Raw genomic sequence first — 13857 nt, 5'->3', positions numbered from 1 at the left:
TTGCTGTTGAGGCATTTTAAAGAACTATTTTTTATGTCCTTGGACTTGCCAGAGGATTAAGAAATAGAGAGCTCTTCTGTCCTCTGTAAAGACGGGGTTTTGGAAATCTCTCAGAGAGAGATGGGGGAGAATTATGAATTTAATTATATAAGTTGTTTCACTCTAACTCTTAAAACTAAGAGTACTAAATTACAATGTATAATAACAGCTTTTAACCATCAATCAGCAAAATGGAACTGCCATTTCCAATTTTCACTGTTGCTAATTGCTAAGTGACTGCTGATTCCACTGCAGAGAGGGGGCAGTGGCTGGCTACCCATTAGCGACACTCAGGGTCAACATCAGCGAGCAGACCTGGAGCACCTGCCAGGTACCAGCCAACAGTCACACCTTGAACAGGTGTGGTCACCCTGCAGAGGTGGAGGTGCACCTACCTGCCAGACCAGGTGCTCCTTGGCCCCCGGCATTGCAGACAGGCAGATGCTCAGCACGATGGTGTGGGAAGAGGAGGTAAGGACACTGGCGATGATGGCATCTCTCATGTTGAAGGGCAGCATGGTGTACACCACGAAGATGATGAAGAGGAAGAATGACACCTACAGGTGGGGAGGAAGGATAGTGAGAGTCACAGAGAATGCCTGTTCCCAAACGCTCCCCCTCTCCTTCCCATTAAAGGCTGCACAGATCCCCAGGAACCACAGCCATTCAAGAAATAATATTACAACAAAAAGAGGGCATGTTCAAACAAATCCACTGCGTTACACAAAAGGACTAACTATTGTGATGGAGGGGAAAAAAGGTTCTTTTTCAAAATTTGGGGATTTTCAGTTTTGGTATCCAAACTATTGCAGACATTAGGTGAATCTGAGCACTTCATGGGTATGGATGCAAAGCTGGTCCTAAACTCTCAGAGTTTTGTATCTGTGCTTTAGAACGCACATCTGGATTCTTTAAGTTTTCTGTCAAACTGTTTCGGGAAACTCAGGGAGAATGGATGGCTGCCACCTGCGGGGAGTTGGTAGGAGCAGATGCCAAGAGGAGGGGCATGGAATTAACAAAATAAAGCAGCTTAGAGATGATTCCCCTGTAGTGAAAACAGTTTGACAGTTTCCCAAAGGTTAAACATACAATTACCACGTGATCCTAAATATATACCCTAGAGAATTGAAAACAAGTACTCAAACAAATACATGTACACACATGTTCATGACAGCACTATTCACAATATTAAAAAGGTGGAAACAACGCAAATGTCCATCCATGGATGAATGGATAAACTGCATGTGGTCCATCCATACAATGGAATACTATGCAGCCCTGAAAAGGAAGGGAATACTGATCCAGGCTACCATGTGGGTGAACCTCAAAAACATTATACTAAGTGAACACAGCTAGGGCAAAAGACCCCATATTGTATGATCCCATTGATATGAAATATCCAGAATAAGTAAATTTACAGAGACAGAAAGCAGATTGGTGGTTTTTAGGGGCTGGGGCAAGGAGGAATGTGAAGTAACTGCTCAATAGGGAGAGAGTTTCCTTTGGGGTGATGAGAATGTTCCAGAACTAGATAAAGCTGGATATGGCACACACTGTGACTATACTAAAACCCACTGAATTCTTCCCTCTAAAGTGGCTAATCCATGTTATGTGAATGTCACCTCAATAAAAAAAATCAATTTGAAACAGCTTAGAGAAAAGCTCGGAATGGAAAAGAAAATGGTTTAGTAGGTAATAAAACAGGCCATTGTCATTATAAAAGAAACAGAACATCAAAAGGGATAAAAAGGTGATAAATCAAATGGAAAAAAGACCAGACCAAGGTCAGAAAAATAGGGAACGTGGGGATTTGATAGCTTCATTCACCACACAGCTCTTCACTCAAAAAATAAGTGAGGCTAAGGAAAGAGCTTGCCCCACTTTTACAGGGTGACCCGTGTTACTTTAAGGAATCCTAAAGCCCAGAATAGCAGGAAGGACACAAGAGACAGGGCACCAGCTGTTCTGCTCCTGTGTGTCCGGGTGTAAATTCACGGGAAGGATGCGGGCAAAAGGCTCTGCTCTGGATTTAAAGAGAGGGAAGCTTGGGTGGACGCCAGGCTCATTTCCCCTCCTGCATAGTCACAGGAATCTGTACCGCATATTACCATCAAAAAGTAACGGTGCAGATTCTCTTAAGCAGGTTGTCTCAGCCTCAGTACTATTGACCGCTGAGGCTGGATAATTCTTTGTGGTGGATGCTTTCTGTGCACTGCAGGATGGGTGGCAGCATCCCTGGCCTCCACCCACTGGATGCCAACAGCATCCCCCCTTCAAAGCTGTGACAACTGAAAATGTCTCCAGCCATTGTCAAATGTCTTCCAGGGAGTAATACCACCTCTGGTGGAGAACCATTAAGCTATAGGAAAAGTCTCTTTTAAGAATGAGAAAAACAATTGTTAATGTAGCCACAGCTCACTGAGAAAATTAAATTTACTTTGGAATCCCTAATATCCAGCAAATTTACAGGAAACACTTTCAATTAAGGTATTATTATTGCTACATGTAGAATTTATGCCAAACCCTTATATCCTGCAAAGGCATTAAACGAATATTTTCAGGTATCAGAATTGACAATCAATTACAAAAGAAAACCTCTTTGCCAACTACATGTTTTTCTTCTAATGCAAAATCCTTTAGTATTTCTTTGAAATTAACAAAACTTTTGGACAGCTTTAAAACGCTAACACGATTTCAATTAACACACGCTCTGCAAACATTCTGAGCTTTGAAATGGAAGCACGTGGAAAGCTTATCTGCAGTAACCAAATGGAGAATAGAGGCGGCAGGTTTTCTGAATACAGTGGCTCCTGTTACCCACTTTTGGATGACAAAAGGAAACTGTTAAAGGTCAGTTAAGCAAGTCATATTCAATCAAGTTTTGGATTTTAGTGGCAGCATCCCAGGAGCAACACTTCGGGAGCTCAGCGAGTGGTGCCTGGGCTGCATTCGGCAGGCTGGATGGAAAGAGAGTCTAGTGCAGTTTCAAGGCCCAGGGGGGGACAGTCTGCACTTTTTATTACTCCCAGAGGGCTCTATTTTTTTTAGCTTGCTTTCCAAAGCAACTTCAAATAGGGCCATATGTAAAACCAAAATGGATTTGCCGTATCTAAAAGAATGTGTGAGTAAAAAGGTCCAAAACATTAAACTGATACCAAGCTCATACAAACCAAGCTCATACAAACACACACACATGCACACACCTGGGAGGTTTAATTGATGGGTTACCAAGCTCATACAAACACACACACATGCACACACCTGGGAGGTTTAATTGATGGCTTAAAGAGGATGCTTTTATATGCATTACTCTGCAATGTGCTTTTATCACTGAACTATATGTGCACCACAGCCATCTTTCCAAGTCTATAGATGTTAAGGTATTATTTACTTTTTACCAGCTGCAAAATATCCCATAGAAATGGATGCACCACACGACTCCAGAATTTCCTCACTGACGATCACTGTGGCATGATAGGAAGCGCTTATCCAACTGATACAGCAATACTCTCACTGATCTCCTTTTCTCCAGCAGTCTCCTTTCTTTAATCCAGCCAACATACAACTGCTGGATTTCTGATCTTGAGTGCAAAGATCTAGTTAGTTTTTCCTTAGATGAATACTTTCTCTGGCTTACCCCTGTGCTCTGAACACTTTTCTCCAAGGCTTCTTGTGATCACAGAGTAAAGCAGAAACCACATGGCCTGGAGGTCCAGACTGTCCCCAAACTGACCTTTCCATCCTCACCCCCACTCTGCTCTGGAAGCAGCCTGTCTTCCAGCCAACCCTGGTCATCCCCATGTGGTAGGCATGGGGTGCTCGCCTCTAGGTCTGCCATTGCTCGTTCTCAGAATGTCCTTCCTCCTTTTCTTGGCCTGTTGAAATCTTACCTCTTTCTAGACCCAGTTCATATACAAATTCTTATCATTTCTCCAACACTCTCCAGCTTTCCCCCATCTCACTCAGAGTAAACTCTCAAGACCGGGCAACATCCCACCAGTCCTAGGATGTGGTCTCCTGTGGCCACACTGCCCTCCACTCTGCCAGGTCCCTCCTTCCCTTCCCGTGATCCAGTATCTTTGGCCTCCTGGCTGTTTCTGGGGCCTGCCAGGGGTGCTGCTGCCCAGGTGCTCATCCCTGTGGTGCCCCTACCAGGCTCCCTCTTTCCACTCAGGTCTCTGATCAAGTATTACTTTACCTACCAGACTTAACGGACTGCCCTGCACAAAACAGCAAACCTCCCTTCCACACCCTAGTCCTTGTCACCTCCTTTACCTTATTCACAACATTTATTTATAGTTCTGGGTTTGTTAATCTTCTCCCTCTGCACAGTGAAGATGAAATGACATCGTAAGGGCAGGAACCTGTTTCACTCATAGCCAAGTCCCCAACGCCAAGGCGCACAATGGTTAACACATGGTAGGTGCTCCTTAAATATTTGCTGTCTGCACGAAAAACTCTATTATACGTCATACGTCCCAATATGACCTAAACTACATCCACGTTATTAGCATTTTCTCACTAAATGCATCTCTAAAAATATCTCACCATCTTCCTTGATCCAATGGGCCTCGCCATTAACTACAGCCATATTAAATTTTGAATGATTATTTCTCTACTGATCAAAAGACTTAAGTGAACAGACATCTATCAGCTGTCTATGGCAGGAAACAGCAGACACTGGATCGAACAGGAAATGGCCCCTGTTCTCAGGGCACCTCCTAGTTTACCCTGCAGGAGTCCTTGAGCCCTAGGAAAAAATATGTGTCTTATTGTTTTAGCATACAACTAGAAATGCGAGGTCTTAGTAAAAACTGCCCAAGGAAAAGATAGAATTTTTGAATATATTGATCTAATTGAGCATTCTGGAAGGTAAGTTCTAAATTCAAAATAAAAATTTCCTCTTTGAATGTTATTTCCACCCCAAAGGATTGTTGATTTTGAGAATATGTATATGATTTACTAATTAGGGGCATCTTTAAAACTTTCTGGAAACATAACTATAAAGCTATTAAGCCAGAAATGTGCTTTAACTTTTAAAGAAACAAAACACACAAGCTAGATTTACCTTTTCATGTAGATTAGTATTTTATTACCTTGTTCCTTGATCATACTTTACATAAAGATTACTTTAAGTCACTCTTACATTTTTTAGTGCAAATATCACAACTGTGTAAAACAGTACTTTCTTTAATTGGGGAATCCTGTCATACCAATTTTTAGTGCTAAAGCATCCGTGTGTGTTAAGGCTTCTTTGAGTGTCTCTTTATGATCACCCTGCTTTTCAAATTTAACTTTGAATTTAACTCCACCTCTCCTCAGCTGAGAGACGGAGGCTTACCCACGAGGACTAACCAAGGGGAAGGAGATACACACACACACACACACACACACACACACACATATGTATATACATAATGTCATATTATTCAGCCATGAGAAAGAAGAATATCTTGCCCTTTTTAACAACACGGATGGACCTCGAAGGCATTATGCTAAGAGAGATAAATCACAGTGAGAAAGACACTGATGATTTGTTTATACGTATGATATCACTTATATGTGAAATCTAAAAAATTCAACTTGTAGAAACAGAGTACAATGGCGGTTACCAGGGGCTGGGAGTGGAGAAATGGGGAGATGTTTGTCAAAGGGCACACACTTGCAGTTATAGGGCGAGTAAGTCCCGGGGATCTAAAGCACAGCATTGCCTTTACAGTTAACAACATTATTATATACATCAAAGTTGCTAAGAAATTAGATCTTAAAGTTCTCACCACAAAAAAGGAATGACAATTATGGGACATGATGGTAATCAAAGTGATCTTTTAAAATGTTAAAACTGACCATGTCACTCCTCCTCTGTTTATACCCCATCACTGGCTTTCTACAACACTAAGAAAAAGTTCAAAGTCCTCGGTATGCCAATATGGGTTCCTCATGATCTGGTCTGGCTGATGTCTCTAATCTCATATCTCACCAACTCCCATCACCCCACGTTCATAGTCCCTCCATACTGGCCTTATTGATGTTCCTCCGACAACCTCAGGGCCTTTGCACTTTCTGTTCTTCTGCCTCAAATATTCTTCCTTGGATCTTCCCTTGGCTGGCTTCTGTCATCCAGGACAGAAGCTCAAATATCACCTCCCAGAGAGAATTCCACTAACTCTGTATCTAAATTATCACCCCCATTCGTCCTCTAGCTAATCACCCTGCTGAACGCCTTCCTGTCATTATTGGAATCTGAATGCTTATTTTTATATTTTTCTCATTTTTATTTTCTGTCTTTATCCATACAAATGTAGGCTCCATGGGGACAAGGATCCTGTACGGACCTGAGAATAGTACCTGGCACATAAAGATCTCAACAAATGCGTCCTGAAGGAAAGAAGGGATGAAACATTTCAGGTGTAATTGCACACGCAAGTTCCGAGCAGGGAAGCAAAGGGAGCTGATTGATTAGAGGCTTGTGCTCCACGGTGTGTAACTCAGGGGTGTGAGCCTGGCTCTACAGACCTGCATTCATTCCCACGGGTCCAGGCAGCATGATGGATGACACTCATTTTTATCCCAGCTCATCTTAACGTCTCATCAGTAACAAGGATATAACTAAGAGCAGTAGAGCGTCGCAGCTACACATTCGTCATTGAAAGACCCTAGTAATGAAAATTAAGCCAGCTCCTAGTGTCAACAGTGTGTTCGGTGCCTCTGCTAACCTGTGAGTGTCTGATGACTTCTGCCTGGGTGTATGTGCGGTCTTCCCACCTCTCCCCAGTTCACTACTGGTCTTGGCTGATGGTTCTTCAGGGTATGGGAGGTACAAGCTTCCTCAGCACATCCATTATGCTCCGTACCAGTAACAACCCTGAATTGTCTCTTGCTCTGTGGAGCTCAGATCCTTGTTACACCAACTGTGGGCCTTGCACTCGATCTCAGCCTCACCTGGGAGCTTGTCAGAAATGTGTGCTCTTGGGCTCCATGCAAAGTTTACTGAATCCAACTTTGTATTCTAACCCTGTTCCCAGGTGGTGCCTGGGACCCATACGGATCTGATGGGCTCTGGGTGGGTTCAGTGGTCAGCGTTAGTCTTGCTTGTGGCAAAGACTGCAGAGAGTTTCCAATATGCCAACCAGATGGACACACAGGACAAGGGAGATGTGTTCACCTCTGCCACACTGCTCTAATCAAAGTCTGGTCCAAAGCAGACACTGAGTTAACAATGAATCAGTGAACTATGAGAAATTACTCATCTTTGACTTTGTTATGAGATCTTTTTTTTCTTTCTTTTTTTAAAAATTTTGGAGTATAGTTGATGTAAAATGTTGTGCTAGTTTCAGGTACAGCAAAGTGAATCAGTTATACTTATACATATATCCACTCTTTTTTAGAGTCTTTTCCCATATAGGCCATTACAGAGTACTGAGTAGATTTTCCTGTGCTATACAGCATGTCCTTATTAGTCACCTATTCTATATATAATAGAGTGTATATGTCAATCCCAATTGCCATTTATCCCTCCCCCCCAAGCCATTAACCATAAGATTGTTTTCTACGTCTGTAACTCTATTTCTGTTTTGTGAATAAGTTCATTTGTACCATTTTTTTAGATTCCACATAAGCGATATGACATGACACCATACATAGAGTATCCTAAAGATGCTACCAGAAAACTACTAGAGCTTATCAGTTAATTTGGTAAAGTTGCAGGATATGAAATTAATACACAGAAATCTCTTGCATTCCTATACACTTACAACGAAAGATCAGAAAGAGAAGTCAAGAAGACAATCCCATTTATGATTGCATCAAAAAGAATAAAATACCTAGGAATAAACCTACCTAAGGAGGCAAAAGACTTGTGCTCAGAAAACTATAAGATACTGATGAAAGAAATTGTTATTAAATCTTATTTCTTGAAGTCTCCAGGCCAATTTGATTTTAAAATAGAGACCAATCTAAATAATTATTTAGTTCCAGCTTCATTTCTACTAAATAAGCAAAAGGGACCCGACCAACAGTTACTAATGACATGTGATGTCTGGGTCATTCGACACACCTTCCTCCATGTTGTCACTGCCCCAACCTGTTGCTTCCATTTTCCTGACGGAAGCACTCGTTTCAGAGGAAGGAAATGAACTGTCTATTTGAGTCATCAAATAGTATCTCTCATTCGATTCTGAATAGTTAAGTAGAACTCCATCTTTCTTACTATGAAAGATATACTTAGAAATTCTTGGAAATTAACTCTATACTATACAAAAACATCTTTAATGACCGTAATTCAGGATAAAACGCAGGGACACCTTGAAGACTCAATGATAGAAAAGATTCTATTTTTCTTCTGCAGATATTTTTGGACAAGAATATTTTCTGAATATCGACTCTATTTTTACAGAATATGAAAACATATCTTTAAATGTTATATTATTAAGGGAAAGAATACATATGATGTTCTTTGATGGAAAGCCTGGGCTCCAAAAGAGTAATGATGAAACCATGAATCACTGGGTAGCTTTCATTCTTCTCCTGAAGATGTTTCTCAGAGTTAAGGGAGATTGATGTTGGAATCAGAGGTAAAACAATAACTTTCACTGTGCCTTTTTTTAATTTAAAATAGGTGGGAGGTATATCATAAATTTTAAAAAGCTTGAAAAAGAGAGAATAGTAGGAGGTAAAAAAAAAAACTAATATCCTAGCACAAAGGCAGCCTGCCGTCTTCGCCAGCGAATTTGGACAGTTCTGTCTGTCCAGACCCTCAGCCCCTACTTTGAGACGGTGATGACTAATGCAGTTTCCTGATTTCTTTTCCACGGTCACTTCTCTTCCTCCTGTTTCCTTGTTTAGACCTGGGTATCCATCTACTTATATGTTTCATATTCCTTTCTTCATCTTTCATGCATTCATTTATTCACCAGTATTTAACTCTACAATATATGAAGCATTTTGTTACCTATCATGGATAATACAGGGTCCCTGTTCATAAGACACTTGAAATTTCTTGGAGTGAAGGCCAATTTCCAAACTTGTCCATTTGTTTCCTGTACCTTCTTTCCCCCCTCATACTCACATAAAGATGGCAGGGTCTGTCTGCAAGCCTGATTTGCTTAGAGTTAAAAATATGTAAACTTTCCACCAGTAATTAGCAAACTACTTTGTCTGAATACGAGCTACCGTCCTCATTGTTAAAGCATGTAAACTCTGTTTCTTGGGTCTGGAAAAGTAGTATAGTGTTCCCACATTATCCTCCTGTTTCCCAGAGTACCTCTTCAGTTTTTTAAAGATTTTTTGGGGATGGTGGTCATTTGGTCAAGATAAAAATGAGAACACAAGGCATTCTTTTTTTTTTTTTTTTTTTTTTTTTTTTTTTTAGGTGCACGGGACTCTCACTGTTGTGGCCTCTCCCGTTGCGGAGCACAGGCTCCGGACGTGCAGGCCCAGCGGCCATGGCTCACGGGCCCAGCCGCTCTGCGGGATGTGGGATCCTCCCGGACCGGGGAACGAACCCATGTCCTCTGCATCGGCAGGCAGACTCTCAACCACTGCGCCACCAGGGAAGCTCCACAAGTCATTCTTGAACTTTGCTCAGTTAGGCACAGTTTCCTAATGTGGAAGATGTGGTCACAGTTCTTTCTTCTCACCTTGCCCTTGCCATGGATATCAGGAGATGCAGTATTCGTCTCCACGGCATTGACTTTGGACTTGGTCATGAGACTTACTTTCAGTAATGGGATATGGGCTGAAGTGACAGCAACCAGTTCAGAACTGAGGCTTTTAGGGGCTTCAATTCACATTTCTGCCTGCCCTCTTGGATGCCTGGTCTTCCACAATGAGAAGGACATGGCCCAGAAAGACACATCTCTTTAAACTGGGTCTGGATTAAAGACAATGGAGTAGATCTGGACCCAAAACAAAGTCTGGAATATATCCTACCTGCTGAGCCTGGGTAGGGCCAACAGAGATCAGACAAATCTAGCCAACCTGCAAACTAGTGAGTATGAAAGAGAAAAAACATGATTACTGCTACAAGCCACTTGGATTTGGGAGTTGCTTATTATTCAGAATTATCAGAGAAGAAACCTGACTAAAACAGCAGTTGGTATCAGAAGTGATGTTCTACTTTAATGAAAACCTAAAATATAGGTCATTGCCTTTGAAACTTCCAAAGAATTATTATGTTAACCTATTGGCAAAATAATCGGTAAGCATGGCTTCTAAGAAAGTCATTTACCAAAATGTCCAGGCTTCATACGGTCTTGGAATTACATGAAAAAGTCTTTGGAAACAACAGAAAAAAGAACTGAGAAAAGGTAGAACGTTCCCAGAAATAGCTGTTAGTATGTAGAAAGAACATCATACAACCTAAAACTGATATTGTGACGATCTCAAAATACATTACAAACAGGATCTATTGACAAGTATTTTCTTATTTTACAATTGGGAAGATCAAGGTGCTGAAGGGTTAAGTATTTTGTCCAGAGTCATAAGGCAGCATAAAAACAAGCCATGATCTTCTGCTGAAGGTAAAACATTATTTCACCATAATTCCTGAAGGTTAACGGACAACATAAGGTGAGCATTGTCCAGGGTATTCATGTCATTCAAAATAAAAAGAACCTTGAGAATCCATCTGCTCTACCAAACAGCTTGCTCCAACACCAGGAAGTCCTTCTCCTTAAAAATTACTTTCCTCATCAAATGCAAAGAAAGAAAATAGCAAGTTCATTTGGAAGCAATCAGGTAAAATGATGTCTATTAGAAACTGTCTACTTAATATTTTTTCTAGTACACGGTTAGGAAAAAATAATGTGCTCTTGTTTATGTTTTCCTTTTTTGTGAAAAAGCTTTTAAGTTTCATTAGGTCCCATTTGTTTATTTTTGTTTTTATTTCCATATCTCTAGGAGGTGGGTCAAAAAGGATCTTGCTGTGATTTATGTCAAAGAGTGTTCTGCCTATGTTTTCCTATAAGAGTTTTATAGTGTCTGGCCTTACATTTAGGTCTTTAATCCATTTTGAGTTTATTTTTGTGTATGGTGTTAGGGAGTGTTCTAATTTCACTCTTTTACATGCAGCTGTCCAGTTTTCCCAGCACCACTTATTGAAGAGGCGGTCTTTTCTTGTATATTCTTGCCTACAAGACGAAAAGACAACCCTCAGAATGGGAGAAAATTTGCAAATGAAGCAACTGACAAAGGATTAATCTCCAAAATTTACAAGCAGTTCATGCAGCTCAATATCAAGAAACAAACAACCCAATCCAAAAATGGGCACCTAAATAGACATTTCTCCAAAGAAGATATACAGACTGCCAACAAACACATGAAAGGATGCTCAACATCACTAATCATTAGAGAAATGCAAATCAAAACTACAATGAGATATAACCTCACCCTGGTCAGAATGGCCATCATCAAAAGATCTACAAACAACAAATGCTGGAGAGGGTGTGGAGAACAGGGAACACTCTTGCACTGTTGGTGGGAATGTACAATGATACAGCCACTATGGAGAACAGTATGGAGGTTCCTTAAAAAACTAAAATAGAATGACCATACGACCCAGCAATCCCACTACTGGGCATATACTGTGAGAAAACCATAATTCAAAAAGAGTCATGTACCAAAATGTTCATTGCAGCTCTATTTACAATAGCCAGGACATGGAAGCAACCTAAGTGTCCATCGACAGATGAATGGATAAAGAAGATGTGGCACATACATACAATGGAATATTACTCAGCCATAAAAAGAAACAAAATTGAACTATTTGTAGTGAGGTGGATGGACCTAGAGTCTGTCATACAGAGTGAAGTAAGTCATAAAGAGAAAAACAAATACCGTATGCTAACACATACATAGGGAATCTAAGAAAAAAAAAGAAAATGGTTCTGAAGAACCTAGAGGCAGGACAGGAATAAAGACACAGACATAGAGGATGGACTTGAGGACACGGGGAGGGGGAAGGGTAAGCTGGGACGAAGTGAGAGAGTGGCATGGACATATATACACTACCAAATGTAAAATAGCTAGCTAGTGGGAAGCAGCCACATAGCACAAGGAGATCAGCTCGGTGCTTTGTGTTCACCTAGAGGAGTGGGATAGGGAGGGTGGGAGGCAGACACAAGAGGGAGGAGATATAGGGATATATGTTTATGTATAGCTGATCCACTTTCTTATACAGCAGAAATTATCATACCATTGTAAAGCAATTATACTCTAATAAAGATGTTAAAAAAATAATAATGTGCTCTTTGATGATTTTTTAAATCATTCTTTTTTCAGAAGGTAGTAAATAGATTTCTACTTTCTGAGCTTATATTTTTACAAAAGTGACTCTGAACATTTTCATCTCTCTGTGGCCCCCTTTTTGTGTGTAACAGAATGGACCAGGAGCCCACCCTTCAAGTGAAGAATTTCCCATCCTTCCAGTCTGGCAAGTGGATATCAGACGGTCAAGAACAACATATCTCAAAATCAACCTTTCCTGCTGCAGTTATATCAACTTCACTTTCATTAACGTCCAGCTTTAAATTATACAGTACGCTGCCATTAAATCAGCATTGATTATAAGGTCATGTGTTCAAAGACACTCACAGCCTTGAGGAGCTAATGTTATAAAATAGACAGCAATGCACTTCTACTCTAAGTAATCTCAGGGATTACTTATAGTAAGACTATCCAGACAATTCCATTAACAGAATTAATCAATCAAATATCATGATATACTGGCTCCTTTTAAACGAGTTGTTTGGGTAAAAATAACCGCAGTCTTAATTTGTTTATCTTTCTCTTTCTAGTCAAATGTCAGCTGTCTCATTCTACCTTTACCTCCAGCTTTTAAGGAACTGGGATGAGAGCCTCACTATTTGTATTCCCAGTTTATGATAACCTACATTTTGCATGTATGCATATTTTGAAGCTTTAAATCATCGGCTTATCTATAGAAACACCAAAACCTGATCTGCCATCCTTTATGTGTATGAACTGGCCACATTTTCGGGGTACATAATCTTCTTAAAAATTGTTTTCTTTTTTTACGTTCCTCCAGTTGTTTAGACAAGCACTGTACTGAGGAGTTGGCACCATGCTAGGCTGATTCTATGGCTAAAGGGCTGTGCCACGAGCAAGTACTACCTCAATTCTACTCCGTAAAGGAAAATACTGTTGCATGAAACAATTTGGAAAAGCAGTATCACTACTTCAATAACAGGTAGGTTTTGTAGAAGAAATGGTGTCCTGGAAAATCACTTTGAATAATAAAATTTTAGAAGAACAACAGCAAAAAAAAAAAAAAAAAAAAAAAAAGTAAGGTCCTCGTAAAAAAAAATAAAATGTTATGTAAAAGGGCTTTTATTTATATTCACTGTTTTGGTCTTTATGAATATTCATGCCCATATTCTTTTGAAACATTATATTTATTTAATTTGAAAGGCCAGTGCTTCAGATGAGAAAAACTCATGCGGGGAAAATGAGTGAATTATTCATCTAAAAACAAATACTCCATTTTCTACTTGTGTGTTCAACATCTACATAAATCAGCATCCGGGTGAAGCAGTGTGTTTGTACAAGGGGGGTCTGACCACAAAAAGACCCACCAAGCTCTAAATGCCTTTGTTTGCTTCTTCTCTCATTCTGAAAGAGGAAAATATTAAAGAGGAGAATGCATATGCCTGAGCTGTAAAGATGAATTATTTCTGTGTCCGTGTTGGCTCTGTGAGGCTTTCAATTCTTGAATTACACAACTTCCTGAAACAGCTCTCAACTCCAACCGTCTCACGGCGGCTGCCTGTTAATAATTCCTTATGTTCCCTCCTATATGTC

General features: G+C 40.3%; 1 protein-coding gene across 1 annotated transcript in view; it reads right to left on the bottom strand.

Moving 5' to 3' along the window:
- ADCY2 (adenylate cyclase 2) overlaps positions 1-13857 on the bottom strand; it is a 434114-nt gene that overhangs the window by 325337 nt on the left and 94920 nt on the right. Inside the window, exon 3 of the mRNA XM_060146855.1 lies at positions 435-596. Coding sequence (XP_060002838.1) covers positions 435-596 — 162 coding nt within the window. The remainder of the gene's footprint in view (positions 1-434; positions 597-13857) is intronic.

This window comes from Lagenorhynchus albirostris, chromosome 3, assembly GCF_949774975.1.
Source record: "Lagenorhynchus albirostris chromosome 3, mLagAlb1.1, whole genome shotgun sequence".
NCBI classification, from domain to species: Eukaryota; Metazoa; Chordata; class Mammalia; order Artiodactyla; family Delphinidae; genus Lagenorhynchus; species Lagenorhynchus albirostris.
Note: the sequence above shows the minus strand (reverse complement) of the source record. Positions and strands in the feature narration are given on the sequence as shown.